General features: G+C 35.0%; 1 protein-coding gene and 1 pseudogene across 3 annotated transcripts; both read right to left on the bottom strand.

Moving 5' to 3' along the window:
* Positions 1–1,850: 1,850 nt before the first annotated feature.
* On the bottom strand, positions 1,851–8,619 carry LOC147510131 (homogentisate phytyltransferase 1, chloroplastic-like). 3 transcript variants are annotated; one of them, XM_086602178.1, is made up of 12 exons: positions 8,459–8,619; positions 6,970–7,265; positions 6,812–6,895; positions 6,650–6,724; positions 6,444–6,527; positions 6,162–6,251; positions 5,692–5,793; positions 5,474–5,569; positions 4,852–4,923; positions 4,626–4,721; positions 4,399–4,506; positions 1,851–4,080 (listed from the first exon to the last, which is right to left on the bottom strand). In XM_086602178.1, exons 1-12 carry the CDS (start codon positions 8,511–8,513, stop codon positions 4,039–4,041), a joined length of 1,200 nt encoding a protein of 399 aa, XP_086458304.1. In that variant the 5' UTR covers positions 8,514–8,619; the 3' UTR covers positions 1,851–4,038. The 3 variants fall into 3 exon arrangements, with proteins under 3 accessions (XP_086458304.1, XP_086458301.1, XP_086458303.1); XM_086602175.1 differs by lacking the exon at positions 8,459–8,619 and having other exon boundaries at positions 6,970–7,390; XM_086602177.1 differs by lacking the exon at positions 8,459–8,619 and having other exon boundaries at positions 4,399–4,503; positions 6,970–7,389.
* A 4,242-nt stretch (positions 8,620–12,861) lies between these two features.
* On the bottom strand, positions 12,862–15,593 carry LOC147510130 (exportin-2-like; annotated as a pseudogene).
* Between the last annotated feature and the right edge of the window lie 2,066 nt (positions 15,594–17,659).

Raw genomic sequence — 17,659 nt, 5'->3', positions numbered from 1 at the left:
ACTGGAGAAATTAATGGTGTCTACTTATGATTTTGCAACTTCAACTGGAGAAATTAATGGTGTCTACTTATGATTTTGCAAGTATGGGAGGAATGGCGTGTAATTATTATTATTATTATTTTCTTTTATTTTGTGAGCAATGGCGTGTAATTATGATATTGCAAGTATGGGGGGTATACATCAATAGCGCTGTCTGGACCTTTGAAGAGAGAGATAGTTCAACAACCGATCTGATCAAGAAAGATATCTAGGGACTTCTTGTTGTAGAACAAAGTGAACCTACTAGGTTAGTTGTACTTACGGATTTCCATAAAGAGTAGTTGGCCGTTGTTGTTAGCCACTTGGCCCAAGTGAATGAAATCCATCGTAGGTACTTGCTAGATCATTGTTGACCGTGGAAATTATTGGTCTGTAGTCTGTATGCGACTATGGGCGTAATGCAATAATGCTATAATGGGAGTAACTCTCAAGGACACCTTTTTATTTTTGTAACTCTCAAATACCGGGTAGATGAAAGGTCAAGTATACCCTTGACGCGAAATAAAAAACAGATTGGGTAAATGAAATATTAAGTAACTCCTGACGCGAAATAATTAACGTCCCAGCCCAGATGAAACGACCTGGTGCATGTATTTAGTATGAACATTAAATGTTCATACATGAACATGGAATGTTTATAGTCATTGGGTATGAATATTGATTGGGTATGAACATTCGATGTTCATAGTCCTTGGATATGAACATTCAATATTCATAGTGAACATTCAATATTCATAGTTCTTAGGTATGAATATTGATTGGGTATGAACATTCAATATTCACGTTCACAATTCTTGGGTATGAATATTGATTGGGTATGAACATTCAATGTTCATAGTCTTTTGGGTATGAATATTCAATGTTCACAGTCCTTGGGTATGAATATTGATTGTGTATGAACATTCAATGTTCATAGCCTTTTGGGTATGAACATTCGATGTTCATAATGAAACATTCAATGTTCATAGTCCTTGGGTATGAACATTGATTGAGTATGAACATTCAATGTTCATAGTCCTTTGGGTATGAACATTCGATATTCATAGTCCTTGGTCCTTTGGGTATGAACATTGAATGTTTATAGTCCTTTTGGTATGAACATTCAATGTTTACTATGAACATTCAATGTTCATACATTAATATATTGTATAAGGTACATTCACCTATTTGGATATGAACAATCACTGTTCATACACCAGCAGAATGTATGAACACTCATTGTTCATAGTAAAATGACAGAAAGGGTAAAATTGGAAAATATTTATTTTAAATCCAGGTAATTAGAGTTATTTTCACGAAAAGGTATAACTGGTATTTAAAAAAAGTAAAATGGTCGGGCCAACTTATTTTGTCCTTGAGGGTTACAAAATTTGAAATCGTGGGTTCGTGAGTTACTAATTTCTAAAATTTGTCCTTGTGAGTTATTCACCAAAAAGTATGTCCTCTAGACTTCATTTTCTCAAAAATTGAGTGTTAGGCCCAATTTCTTGAATGCTATATGTACAATTTCTTGTGTTTAGATGAGTTCGTGAGTTGATCATTGGTCCCATGAGTCCACACTCATTTGCTTATTAATTAATTTGTAAAAGACTACATCTGTTTCATGCAAGAGTTGTACTGTACATAGTGTTACAAGGAAAATGTCGATAGAGAAAGAGCAAAAAAAAACAAAGTAGAAGGCACGTCTTGTGTGAAATCCAGAATTGAATGAGACAACGTTACTCATGGATCTTATCGTCCATAATAGACAACTACGTAAACAGCTAGGTTTTGCTTAATTAATATTACATCTCCCACATTCCATGTGCTCTAGAGGAAAGGAGCATGGCCATCTCATCCTGGCTTTGCACCAATAGCAGTAAGAGCATGCTTGTCAAGATAGTTCATCCTGGTGGTCACGTTGAGCTACACGATCGTCCTTTGCTTGCAGGTGAGATCATGCTTCGTAATCCAAGATGTTGTGTTGCATATCCTCATGTGTTCAAACAACCCTGGGCTATAGTTTCTCCAGAGACTATGCTCAGGTTAGGCCAAAAATTTTATGTAGTACCCATCAGTACCATAAGAAAACTCCAAAAACTCTCCCTAAAAAGTAATAGTTCTCCCTCTCAAGATCAGGTAATTAGCTCCTGCCAAAGACACCAAGATCAAGAGGATGAAGAGGCAGGGATGAGGTCTACTTGTTGGATGTTTGTGAACCAAAATTCTCCACACACTGGATACAAACAAAATACAAGTTCAACAGATGGAAGGACGACAACCAAGGAGGATGAAGAAGGGTGGTTCTCGGGTGATAACTGCTTCACATGCTTGCTTACAGGAATTAAGTTGAAGGAGGATAGGGAGGCTTCAAGCGATGATACTCCATCTAACAATACATCTCGATCATCATCTGAAACAAGAGAACTTAATAGGAAAAGATCAAGGGATTCTCACCTAAGGAAGGGGCCAAGAGGATCACCAAAGAGGCATTCATCCTTTGATAACTGGCAACCTAGCCTTGCTAGTATTGATGAAGAATAAATGTATTACCCTTTTACACTTTGGTCTGTTGTTAGTGATCTTCTTCTGTATGTAATAGATCCACAAGAAATTCAAGCATGTAAAAAAGCTCAACAAGATTGATCTGAAGTACCTTAATTATGTATTTACTCTTGGCTAGAACATATCCAATATCGCATTTCTGGTATGTGCATCCTCTAACAGTAAACTAGGATGGTACTTCAGATCAATTTGTAACCAGAAATGTGATCATGGATATATATTCTGCATGTTGCTTGTCACAAGGATAGTCAATCATGTTGTCCCGGTAGCTAGTTACTATATAATTGAAAGATCCATAACTGATACTTCTAACTGTTATAGCTCCCAAATCTTTTTGGTTGGGTTTTGCAATACACGTTGTGAAACTTCAGAATAGCAGGATAGCAGGTAAAACCGAACCAGTGTTGTTTATCTACAGTTTTAGTTAGCGGAGGGCATTGGTGTGGAGACCAATTATGGTGCGGAGGCTCAAGTAAAACTGGATACGCAATGTATGGACACAGAGCCAACTGTAGCTATATCAACCTTTGGCTCAGTAAACTTCCCTAACTCCCGTGACTCAAATATGAACCTTTCATTACAAGATCGATGAACTGTAAAACTTTACTGATTTGATGACTTTAAGAAAATGTTCAGAATCTCATTTTCATTTTCATTGTTTATTTTTCTAGTAGTAAAATCACCGAGAATTGAATCCAAGATTATTGCAAACTGTTTGTTACTATCAGATAAACAATCTTACTACCAACAAAACTTTTATTAGATTTATTTGATGGTGCAGCGAACATTGTATTCTTTGGAGGAAGCAAAGTTCTTGGAAATGAACTTAGTTCTTGCAAATTGGATTATAGCACTAGGATCACGAAGAGATTGATGAAAACTAAAGACCAGTTCTCAGGGTTGTTCAAAATTCGGAGTTCAAAGAACACTCCAAGAACAAAGCAAAAAATACATTCCTAAGGTAATTATACAGTGATACTTAATGACACTGCTGATGTGGTTCATATAAATGATTTGAGCTATAATGGAATACATTTCTATCTTTAATGCTGCTGCACTACACCGACTTTGCTACTTTGAAACATGTTCTTATACCTGACGAACATTGCTATATGCATGCTTACAACTTGCAATCGCATGCACTTGTATCAATGCTAATGACACTAATTGCGTTTTAATTTAATAACAACAAACAAGTAATATTCTACAATCAAAGGTCTGAAAGGTGATAAAATCAACCCACTCAACAGTTACAACTTTGGGAAATGTAGAAGTGAAGGTATCTAGATATGCACGCTGTTTCTAACCTTAAGGCTTCAGCGTTTGTCAGCATGCTGCAACTCTGCAAGAACATGGAAATTGCAATCCACAAACCTAACAACTCAAAATTTTCATTGTTGATTTGTTGGTATTCAAGTTCCAAGCTCCGGTCTCTCTATAGGAGTTTGACTACCCTCAACGCACAAACGGGATTAGAAGGTACTCCGCATAGAAAAGCTACAAATGACAGTTTGTAATCAGTATCAATCCGGAAAAAAATATAAAATATAGAAATTTGGTTTTCATCCACGCTGAAATTGATACATGTGTGGTTGAACTTATTGCTAGTGGAAAACGAAATGGTAATTAAACAGTAACGGTTGCAAAAACATCCACGAAGTGCTTCTAGCCTTCTTCCTTGTTATATCATTACGATAAGCAACTACAAGTCTACAAAGTCAGAGTATCCAATTTAAAAGGTCCACTTAAAATATTTCGATCAGAACCCACTATTTGTTTATTTAGCTAGTAAACGAAGAAAGCCTTGAGACTTACTTTCCAGATAAACATGTAAAAAGCTGTTATAGATGCTTTATTTGTAAGATCGGTCGATCGAGCACGGAGCCAAAGCATTGAAGCAAGCGTACAGTGACCTAACACCTGCTACCAACAAAGTTATACCTTGATGTCCAAATCATATACTACACGAGACAAAGACTATATAATCAAATATCACATCCATAGTTGAGATACATATGTATGTACTACAGTGTATCACTTACAGTGACAAACTTGTTGAATGTGTATGGTGAAGAAGCTCCAATGACTACTGCAATACCATACGCCATCAATAACAAATTTATGCATAGCCTGAATACCTGTTCCAAAGAATTGATGAAGATACCTTAATATTCTATTTAGAAGATTCTAGCAACCACTAGCTCAGAGGAGTTGAGCAGATGGAAGGCGTTGCATGATACGTTATAACAGCATAGAAATTCAACTCACAGTTTCCTGGCCTAGCTGCACACTGAAGGACTGAATACCAAAATGTTGATCCCCGTCCACATCAGGTATATCCTGTGCAATGGTATGGTGGTATAAATCATATCAGTAATGTTATAAATAAATCAAAGCACTTATCTGTATAAGTATTATAGATTCGCCATAATTTTATTACATATGTCGATAGAAATTTATTGTAATAAACGTTATTCCATGGATAACATATCCAATAAAATTTTGTACTTTCCAAGTGACAACAAAGATTTGATTGAATCTGTATCCTCTTTGTTGGAGATTCAAGTAACGGGAGCATCTATCAAGTCCATCATACCCCATAAACACTCGAGTCTGTGTTCTGTTTTGAGCTTTTGGCCATCAATTGCTAGGTGACTTTTCTTGTATACTGATGCAGCCTTAAGGTGGTGAAGGGCCAATAGTTTCAAATTCTGGTAACAAGACCAGACCTCACTCAAAATAATATTTGTAACAGGCTAACAGCCTAACAGAGTAAACTGGGGAAAATCTTATTGTTATTTATCACAATATTGCAGATAAGTTGTTGACAACTTCAGATAAATCATATACATGTGTATCAACTTTGTTTGCTATATGATTGGACACTTACCTTGAACAATGCAATTACAGCTGAAAAGAAGCACATGAAAACTGTTGCAAATACCAGAGACCTTGTAAACACTATGGGCTTCCCAAGTACATATTTCTGCAGTAGTTTTAGTAGCATAAGTTTTACCATCAAGGGAAAAAAGAAGAAGATAAGAATCAGAAATTTAGAAACATGGAATCGTACTTGAAGAAATCAACGGAGTGGTCAATTTCTGATACCTGAATGTGAATGAAAAAAGCGAGTTGAACAACCAAAGCCCTGACAGACATGATGCATGTTGCAGCAAGAAATGCATTTTTTTTCCACCGGAGAAAGGGAAGCTACCATGAATTGCATTAGGCAAAAATTTAGCTTCTTCTTCTTTTTTTCGATAAACACCATTCCAAAAATTTAGCTTCTTCAATTGAAACTTAATACATCAAATCCTAAATGTAATATCAAGGTATTTGTGGAAAGTTTACGAATGGAGCAGGAAAGTAATAGATGTATGATGTACCGGTCATGAATTTAACAATACATGTTATCTACAATTCTGCATGATTAAATATATTCTGAACGTTTAGATGTTTCGAAAGCTTTTCTTTTTGACACATTGCCGACCCTAGGAAAATTGCTGGATCTGCTACTGATCTAAAAAAACACGTACAAAACCATCTGAATTCAAATGTCAAGAACTTGAAGTACTTACATCGACTGAATATGCACTACCAAGCAGAAAACTAATGAGTAGGGCATATAACAGCGGTGGGGACTGAAAGGACAATCCCATAGCAAAGCTCTGTAGAACATAAAGATGGATAAAAAGAATCCAAACTGTCAGTATACTTATCACATTAGCTTCAAAATGAGATTTGAGCTCCTCATTCTAACACTTCTTATGAAGCTAATCAGGCCTGAAGGAGCCTACTTATGGTTAAAGTTCAACATTATATTTACAGATAGCAGTATTGTACCTTATAAAAACACTTACCAAGAAGGAAAAAGTGGCTACAATTGTTGCCCCAACTTCCATTGAAAATTCACCAGAAGCGAGTGGAAGATCAGGCTTGTTTACCTTAGTACATAGAAAACCAAAAGGAAGAAACATTAGTAGACAGATCGAAATTGTTGTTGTTGCAGTGACAGTGGACTAAAAGTGCACCCTATCTTGAAAGTTATATGGCAAAATGTATATACCTTGTCAATATTAACATCGTACAACTGATTTAGTCCCACCACATAAACGTTCATCAATAATGCCGGTACTAATGCCTGCAATAACATCGGTGTGCCCACATAACCAACTTTAAATATTTAAAATTCACTGGAAATTCACGTTACATTCCTTTACCCCATTACCTTTAGTAGTCCCACGAAAAATGTGAGACTAAGATCTCTCACCGTTTCTACTGGAAGAAGAGATACCGATATTATTCCTACAACCTAAAAAATAAAGAACCAATTAGAAACACAAATAAAAGAAGAAGTGCACAGGTGATTGCACAGGTGAAACTTACAGTGCCAATTATAGTATGAGGACGAGAAAACCTATAGAATGCATTCAGTTGTTGTATAATGCTAGTCTTTGATGTATCAATGGCCTCAGAATGTGATATATACTCATGTTCTAGTGCCGAACGGAGACGTCTACTAAATGATCTAAAATGGTTGGACAGAGGTTTCTCAATGCTACCATGATAACTAGTTATAGCTGAGAATCGTTGCAAATGACATTGGAAGAGCCTCTCAAGGTTGCATTGGTAAACAGTATGACACACAAGATTTACTGGAACTTCAGATTGTCTGTGAAAACCTATAATACAAAAACAATAAAGAAAAACAATTAAAAATAAAATAAAGATAAAAAATAGAAGCAACATCTTCTACATCATCCAAGATCAAGCATATATAAGCATTTCTGTTTAACATGTAGAGAAAAAGCAATTATCAAAAATTCATAAAAATGGTATCAATACAGTACATATTTCCCAAAAGTCGTTAGTTATCTAGTTTAAAATGCATTGACTGATATTTTAATATACTCTAGATAGCTCAAGTTATTTAAATTTTCTTCTCTCTAACCGCAATCCAGGCATTGAACAGGGTTTGCGCCAATAAACTATTTATATTCCAACTTCTATTATTAATAAGCAACAACCTTATTTTTGTTATTTATTTTTTATAAGCAAACACGTTTTAGTGAAGAAGAAACAAACACCTCTCCACTATGCCCCTCAATTTATTTATTTTGTGTGTTTAGCCTGAACTTAGCAATCGGCAATTCGCAACCAGCTCAGTTCCATTGCCAAGTTCAGGGATAAAATTGCTTAAAAAAAAGTTTTGGGGGGAAAAGTTGAAAAAGTTGCCTAGTACAGAGGGCTAATGCTGTTTCTCCTTTTTAATTAAAAATACATAAATAAGGATTGTTCCTATTAATCCAAAGATTGGTCTTCCTACGATCCTCGAGATACTCAGACAAGTTATATTGAGTGGTGGCTGGTGCGGATGACCATGTGATACCTATACTGGTAATAATACCCATGAGCAGATTTTCACTCTAATAGGTGTGATTTAGTTCGATGCATCACAGTGCTGGAACACTCTATTCGGCTTAACAAACACAGAAGAGAAGTACCAGTGGTGAACTCCTTAAGGTCTCCATCATAACATACCATGCAGAAATAATCGGAGAGATTAACAGAAAAATAAATTTAGAAACATTTTCTACAGAGAAAAAGATCAAAAGAGAAGTGATCAGCCTTTTTAAATTCTTTTACTATCCTTTTTTTTTACCTGCTCTTGATTGGCTATACAAATATTTTTTTCCCCTAATCGAGCCATCTTCAAAAAAAAAGAAAAGGAAATAGGAAATGATGTACCCTTAGATCAACAAAGAATCACATATGAAAAACTAATAGAATCATCAATCAAAATAAATAAGAGAAATGTAGATTGAAAGTTGAAAAGGAGAAGTGTATGTATAAAGAACACAAGACATGCCTTGACCTTGATAAGCATATCTTGGGGCCCAAAGAGTTGAACCTGCATGACTCGCTAGCATTCTTCTTCTTCTTCTTCTTGGTTTGTCTTTTCAAAGAATGAGTAGAGGTTTTAGCTTTGCATGTTTTTCTCTCTTTGGAAACAGAAACGAAAAAAGCACAATGTTAATGTACAGTCTTGCCTACCTTAATTAGCTATCATTCCTTAAAAGGACAACTGTCTACATATCAAACTTTTGATATTGTTTCTCGAGATACACGTCAAATAGCAATGCCTCGCCCTTCAATTATAGGAATGTGCAGCAAAAGCAATGGCAGTAAAGATGTACGTTTTAGTTTACAGCTAGCATCTCTCTCCATGCAGAAACTCCTAATGGGCATATATGCAGTGAGACCCTATGACACTTGCATTACGTTTACATTTTACAAGACGGCCTTTCAATGTATGCTCTCACTTTCTCCGTGACTTTGACGGTTTACCATATCAGAAATTAGCAAACAGATCCAATACACGCAGCCATTTTGCAAACTTTACTGGTAACCTGATGAAATAATGTGGAAATCTGGAAAAAACAAATTAAACATTCCCCACTCTTTTTTTTCGATAATACCATTCTCCACACTAAACCACTATTCTCCAACGCCTGTTTTTTGTCTTGATTTTTTTATGGAATAAAAATAGGCAAATAAATAAATGTATTTCATGATTTTGATCGCCTGCTAAATAAAGAAGGGAAACTCCAAATAGGGCTATTAATAATGTTTAATAAAGAGAATTAATAATGTTGGAATTGGTTATTTACACCAATGATCAAGCATTCCAACAATATATCGTGTACTCCAAAAATTGAAATATATCGGATATATCGGTGGATATATATTCTTTTGTTGACCGGTGAAAATTTTGTTTTGTATATTGATATATTGGAAATATCGTTGATATATTAATAAAAATCGGTCAAAATTGGTCAAAATCAATAATTTATATCGTATATATCAGTCGGTATATTAGAAATTGCGATATATATCGGAAAAAATAGATTGAATATTTGGTGGAGATATATCGAATATTTCCATCTCGTGTACCCAAAAAACAAAATATATCGGTGATATTTCAAAAATCACATTGATATTTTGGATCTTGATTTACATTATTCAGCACTACACCATAATAGCTTATTTGTAACGGATGTACATCCGTTACTAAAAATATTAGTAACGGTTATTTTCCATCGACACAAAAGCGTGACAAATATTAGTAACGGTTATAAAGTGTAAGCAAATTTACCAACGGTTAACAAATGTTACTAAAATTAATTTCAGCAACACTTATCAACCGTTAGTAAATTATTAGTAACAATTATTAATTTTGTTCTTAATTCATTTCCAACAAATAAAAGTGTTAGCAATTTTCATTTCTAACGGATACGTAACCGTTACTTATGATTCCATTAAGAACGGATAATAACCGTTAAGCTAAATTTGGAAACATCTGGAAAAAAAAATTAAATATTCTAGCCCCAATCGTTCCTGCCACCTGCTTCTAGAATACATATATCCCACATATTATACACAACCTATCCATCCCACTAAAAACTTAAACATACACTTGGGTACAATAGCGAGAAAGAAAACACTTAAACCAAACATACTCCATAATTCATTCATAAGTCGCAAGTCGTAACTTTGATTACATTGTATTCAACAATGAGATAATAACCAAAAATACAATAACAATCAATAAACTCATTAAGTCTTTTGTAAACAAAATACATAGATAGAATAAGTCATAATAGCTCTAAAACGAAACCTTTTGATCTCTCATATTGTCCTTCCTCTAGCAATCATAAAAGTCATCGACACCTGCAACCAGACCAATGGCACCAAAACGAAATTAAGAAAATAGAGAGAATCAATAGTAAGTAAAATTTGTGTAAGTTAGATTCATAAAAACAAGACGTTAAGAAACTATAAAATATGCATAATAGGTTGTAGCTCCCCAAAACCGATCTCTTACCCAAGATCGGTATTTCACCCCTAACGCTTAATCAACATCATCATTTTTGTGTAAGTTAGATTCTAAAAACAAATAGATGCATTCTAATGTGGATTTATTATTAAAACATCATCATTTCTAACAAATAGACAATAAAGAAATAATAAATTCTTACAAAACAACTTAAGCTCTCTTGTTACTTATTTTAAGCTCCCACCCCTCTCTCTTAGTCTCTCATCCTCTCTCTTATGATAGGCTTTTAAGCTCTCTTGTTACTTACTTTTTTCTCTTTTCAATTCAGTTCGAGATGGAGGAGTTTTTCCCATAAGATCTATAAAACAAAGTAAGAGGTATTGATTGATGACAGTAATTCCCCTTGAAAGCTGAGTTGGTAGGTGGTAAACAAAGCAAGTGATCATAAATCCACTCAGACAACCTCTTTTAATGAACCGAGGAGTGTCAAGAATGGGAAAACCAAAAAAAAAAAAAAAGTACTAATTCAATCAAAGTAACAAATAAAAACCGACAACTTTATTTCCTTCATACTCACCACTCTTTAACGTCAACTCCTTTCTTTTGTTCTTCCTTAAATCAAGATACTCTTTTAACATCAATGCTTCCAAAGATATTTATATATATATATATATATATTGCAAGGGTCAAAATGCCAAGCCAAATTAAAGCCAGAAACAATGAATCCAAGATCAAAGACATAATAGACAAAACAAAAGGCTAACAAGCAACATAGCAAAGAAGGCATTAATTGAATCTAACCATATTGCAACAAATGTACCAACTATATTTGTGATTCCTGTTGCCATGAGAACAGCCAAGAATTGCAAAATTTGTTTTAGTATATTATCCTACAATTGTAAGCATGTATGTTCTAAAGTATAAAGTTTGGTGGAATGTTTAAATAAACAGACAATGAAGAAATCCAACACACTGAGGAGCTATATCCTGATAATAAGAAAGCCAACATATAATAGTAGCTAGTACAGACTTCAAGCCATTTGTCTCAAAAAAACACACACCAACTTTATGATAATTAAGTAAAATGCAAGGTGTATCAAGGAAGTCAGAAAGTGGACGTGGTCAAGAACACATTACACACGGTCGAATACCGTGTTGTACAAAACTAAGTAGATGAAGATGATAACTTACTTGCATGCTGAGGAGAAAACCAGCCTGGTTGAATGAGCTAAAACTCAGGGCTGCAGTATAAAGCACAGCTGCCCAGGCAGGTGTCTTCACATAATTTAAGCAAAGCGAAGGTCGAGTCTAGGTCCAATGAAACCAATTGACTGCCAAATATAGAAAGTTTGTTAAGTTTAATTATGTTAAATATAGGGGTGAAAGTCATGAAACACAAGGTGAAGCAAAAAACATTGTTGTGTTGTACCTGACTTTAAACTCATTGCTTATAAGTATTTAGTTCCAATAGACTCGCTTTTTATCAGATATCGATTGTTGAGACTTCAAGTTTAACTTCCTTCATAGACCCAGACTTCAATACACCTAGTAACCTACAGTTGGAAGGAACTGATCTAGACATGTTTGTTTGCTAAAGTAATTAAATACTTGCATAGGAAGTTACCTGCATGATTGTCCGCACAAAAGTGATCGGTTGATGACCTTTCTTGATCAAGGCATCCGAGGCAACACCTGCAATGTAACCCAAAATGGCCATCATCCCCATGGCAATCAACTAGGCAGCTTTTGTTTTAAGTTCACATTGAACACTGCTTAGCAATACAAGGGACTTCCATCAAGATTTCACGAATCACCAGTTGTTGTAGAACTTGATTGCTTCTCTAGATTAGTATTATCAAATCACACTTCTAAAATATCCAATAAGCATAAGAGCGCTTGATAGGAGTTGAAATATTGAAGACTTCTGAAAAAACCGTAAACAAGCTGTAGTTGTATTAGCTCCCCCCCTCTTCATGTGTCCTTCACAATGGTGATCTTTGGGGTAGCACCAATTCCCATACCTATTACCAAAACAACGTTATATTTCATGTGATCTTTGGTTGGTGCACCATAGGGGCATCTAATATTACCCAACATAAAGAAATTAAAATATTTTTCAGATTCACAAATTTGGCATTACACCATTCTAGACTAAGTGTATCTATTCTAGACTAAGCGTTATGTCACATACCTTAGGCTGCTCCCTCCTTGCATCTAATCTGCTCTCGAAGTCCGCTTTCGGATAGTAGATGGCGTGATTGACACACCTAAAGTAAACTAAGCAGTCAAAAAATGCGCCTTAGCCTTTTCTCAAGCTCTAGGCTCACCCCAACAGCCTTACTACTATGCAACTAAAGATGACTTGTCAAAGAAAGTTGCATATTTCTTCTACAGATTCATATGTAGATAACTTCCAAGCCTAGAAAGAGGACAGACCCATCTAGTAAAGAAACAGAGGACGTTCTATACTGAATGAACCTAAAACAGGCCCTAATCCATTGTAATAATTTGAGTGTAGTAAAAAGTAGCAAAACAAAAGTACGAAATATTCAATGAGTGAACCGTAAGCCCAGTGAAATACTACACATACTCATAATAAATAATAAATGTCGGGGATAGAGTCTCTTACTTAAACAATGGAGCAATTGTACTTGGCAAAAAGCTGGATCAACGCCGCTTGATTAGTCGGGTCAAGATACTCTTGGATGATTGCTTTGGATACCTCCCGTGAGATGTGCATGCAAGTCTTGCCGATGATTTCACCAAGAACTCTTTTGGATCTTTAATTTCCTTAACAGGATCCTCATCTTTTTTTTTTCCAAAGATTGTGAAGCGGGACAAAAGTGGCGATAAGATACCCCATAGCCTCCCCTATATCCGGCATTTCTCGGCTCCTCAACAAGCAACTTCTTGTTCTCGCCCTGAAAGAAGAGTGACAATACTATCCAAAGATTCGACCACAAATAGTTGCAGCTGAAGCATCCAAGAGAAGTGGGACTCACAAATAAGTTTGGTTGAAGCAACCGAAGTCAACTTCAACTCGATGGATCCCGTGGATCACCCTAAGAGTAGGTATCCAGAAAGTCTCAAGAATGGTAACAAACAAATTACAATTTGGATGAACTGAATTAATGGAATCCACAAGCCTAGTTGGCCCGTGCTTGATGAGAAAAAGTGAAATAAATATCACAAAAGAGTTATGAAACTTCATTGTGCGGTGATTTTGTAGTCGTATAAAGAGTGCATGTAGTTTGGATGTAAAGAGTGCATGTAGTCATGTAAAGAGTGCATGTAGTTCAGATGAATGGGTGGTCTACTGAGCTCAACAAGCTGGGCTAGGAGCTGGAATGCATATGGCCAAAACTCGGTTACCTCCTTTGCCAAGATATCCTGGATGATGGGGAAAAGGCTTGCCTCAAAAGCCGATATCAGAGAGACGTCCTTCTCACATGCCCGCCTGACGAGGCCTGCCACGCTTCAAACAGATAATGGTTGAAGACGGGATCAAAGTAATGGCAAAATGTTTAGGGATCTAGTTCCAAAACATTGTGAAGAATTTAAGAGCCCCAGCCTTGAGCATGGGGAAACCATTCACATCTTGACTTTGCAATATCTCTTTGTCAATCAAGCAAACCCAAAAGAGAACAACTAAAGATGCCATACTAACAGTTTCTTTCCCATATATCTAAATAATAGTTATGTTCAGCAGAAGAGGTAAGAGGCTCAACTGTCGTTGTTATTGATTCCAATTCTTCAGCTTGATTGATACCTGTGTCCATATCTTCCTCGAGTTTTGTGACCTGAAAATTTCCATAAATCCCAATATATAACTAAAAGTTATACGAACCTCAAAAATAATATGTATCCATAATTGTTTCCATAGTTTGAAAAGGTAATGAACAATATTATGAGCTTTATATATTTCAGATTTCATCTCCACAAAAAAAAAAAAAAAAAAAAAAAAAAGAGAGAGAGAGAGAAAAACGTTGATGTCCAAACATAACCAAGTTATCCTTTTGATTTCCTTAATGAGCATTTAGACTCTAAGAGCTCGATGTAGGACACGAGAATGTAATGCGTGCAACAATTGTTGCATCAATAAGACTTCAACACTACTATACCTGAGATGTACAAAACATGATAAACCATTGGTGATCTATCTCAAGCACTTGTTTTACCCAAATAATCTGAAAAATTCCTAAAATGTCCAACATTTCGATAAGAGACAATCTAATTTAATAAAAGAGCTTCTTAAATGTAGATTGATAACAATACATGCATTAAAAGAATCAAAGAATAGATTTTCAAATGTTGAAGCTTAAATTAAGCTCATACATGCATCATAACTTGAAATTAGGAAACAATTTAAAAAATTGGAATTTAAAGACGGAATCGAGCAAAGATAACACTTGATAGAAACAGTAATATCGACAAGCATTGATCGGCTCATACCTCTGAGAATAAGAAATGGAGATTATCGTGCTTCGATTGGGGTAAACCTTCCTCCAAAATTTCATTGGCTACAACACTCACGTTTAAGCTTATACTTACTTGAACATGGAAAACAAAAGTTGCAAGATAATTCAACTTGTATTAAGCTCAACAACTAACCACGTGTGGGGTGTAAGCTGTTGTTCACTATTCCAAACTTACCAAAATATTTGAACAGGTCAACTGTATGGGGCACTTGAGAAATAAAGCTTTAGTCCAAGGACACCTAGCATCTTCATTATCTAATATGTACACGCATGGAAAACAAATCCTACCATCTTATATCATAAATAGGAACAATCTAAGTGATTCATCTTTCTCTTAATCCATGTCTAATCTTCAACTTCAAATGCACCGATTCACTTACCAATGATAAAAATATGCTAGCAGTAAAGAACCTTCTCCAGTTTACAATATAAATGGTTTGACAAATCTTTATAAGTTAGCCTCTGTGCGAAACACAATCAGTAAGTGGGGCTGGTGGCATCATCTTTTGACACTATATTTGGTAGTGCAACCATATGCCAATACTTAATAATAGCTCCCAAAATAATCAATAAACGTCTTTATAAGTTAACCTCTGTAAGAAACACATTAAGTATCAGTTGGTTATGTTGAACTGACCCATAGAATCAGACTTCAAAGCAATCCATTTCGAAGGGCTTGCCTTGTAAGTTGACATGTACGTCTTAATGAACTTATCACTTGGAAGCTTGCACGCAAGTCAAATATCATATCCAAAACCAGCATCCATTTGGTTAAAACAACGACCATTCTAATATGAAATTATTTCGAATTTACAGACGCTACTCATGAATTAGGCTACATGTTTGCCCATTACCTTACACAGTATTGATGCTACATGGAACATCGACTTAGCTAGGCTCATCTCTCAGACATAGAGCATGAGTTAAACTGTTAAACTTAGACATCTCTGTGGTGGCCTTAATGAGTTATTTCAAGGTGTCAACACATGATTTCTAATATAGGTAGTCCGTAGTCCTTCCCATCTATGAGGCAGACATAATAGGTAAATATAATGCCTATTGCCTAGGGAGTGTCGTCAGACTTCGATATTATACATAACATCACGTTAAGAAATTAATTTGTTTAGCTTGAAAAGAAAGGCTAACATTCCTTACAAGTTCTATATCAATATTAATCACTTCATACAATCACCTTATCATCATCAAATCAAATTCAGGATAACGTAAAGTTTCACCTAGAAGAAATCTACTCCAATATTTTTTATTATTTTTTGTTTGTGAACAATTGTTTGTATGTTTAACACAAGCACAAATCTCTTGAGAGAATCAGAAAATATCTCAAAAGAGAGTACAAAATCTTCAATATTATTGAATGAATCTCAATTTATTTACACTAAATATGGAAACAGAGATCCACCCAAATCCAGAAAACTCACCTACCACAACCGACAAGGTTACAACAACAGATAACAGAAAACTAGCTAACAACAGTTAACCAATACGTACCCAAAGTCGTCAAAATGCATCTAAAGAACAACTTAAGCAATAATGAACAAAACCCAGATCACAAATCAATCCAAAACAGTATATTTTGATAAAAAGAGTATATTTTTTATCTTGTTTCATTGATTCACACAAGCCCAAGATCATGAAACAATAAAAAAAAGTTGATATTTGAAGTAAAAGTGAAGACCTTATCTGTTAGCACACTAATTCGAAGTTAATATAATCTTAAAATTATAATAAATAACCGAAATTAAGGCCGGTTAAACAAGCACAACAAACAACAATTGAATGAACATAACACACACTTTTGTGCTTAGCCAAAAAATCGAAACCCGGATTATTTGTTACCTTGGTTAAAGCAAGTTTTTCTTCCATAGATCGAGCAGTAATTGATAAAGGTTTGTCCTTTCGGGTACAAAACCAACTAACTTCAAAACAACCAAAGAGATCGACCAAAAAAAAAAATTCTATTTCATAACTGATGAGATTGATAGAGAGGAAAAGAGAAAAAAAAAAAGAAGAAAAGACCTCATCCGGCGATTGGCGTGAGAACCACCAAATATTGACACTTCACCCTTTTTTCTCGTTTTAATTTGTTTACTCTTTCCTTACACAGAAGGGTAGCATACTCTTTTATTTTGTGCTTTTCTTAATTGATCTCAATTTTTCAGTTTACTTTTTAACATTGGTCACACTTATGCATCCGTTAGTTAATATCTCGATAAACGTCACAAAATAATTCGGATAATTTACTAACGATTAAGTAACTTTGCAACGGAACTCTAACTGTTATTAATTTACTAACGGATGAGTATGTGTTACAAACCAGAAATTGCATTTGTTAGAAATTCCTTGTTATGGTGTAGTGCAGGTAACTAGGTAAGTGTTCAAATTCACAGTGCAGCATGCAAATGCTAAATCCAATAAAAGAAATTTCATTATCAATTTACAGCACATTTCACAAAAAATTTATGTTACAATCGAGATTATACACTACACCAGAACTGTTAAAATACGACAAAATCTTTTTAACCCAAACGACACTTGTCATCTATCGAGCGGTTCCAACACAAATAAGCGTCGTGTCTTGTCTAAAACCGTCGATACGTACATCTAGAAGATATGTTTGGAATTTACTCAAAAGTAGTAAAAAATAGGAAATACGACTTCTTTCTCCTCATTTTCATCTTCCAAGTTTCTCTGAGATTTAAATGGCGAAAACCCTAGGGTTTTGATTCACTTATTTTCCCTCTAC

The sequence above is a fragment of the Coptis chinensis genome, chromosome 3 (genome assembly GCF_015680905.1).
Source record: "Coptis chinensis isolate HL-2020 chromosome 3, ASM1568090v1, whole genome shotgun sequence".
In the NCBI taxonomy this organism is placed as follows: domain Eukaryota; kingdom Viridiplantae; phylum Streptophyta; class Magnoliopsida; order Ranunculales; family Ranunculaceae; genus Coptis; species Coptis chinensis.
Note: the sequence above shows the minus strand (reverse complement) of the source record. Positions and strands in the feature narration are given on the sequence as shown.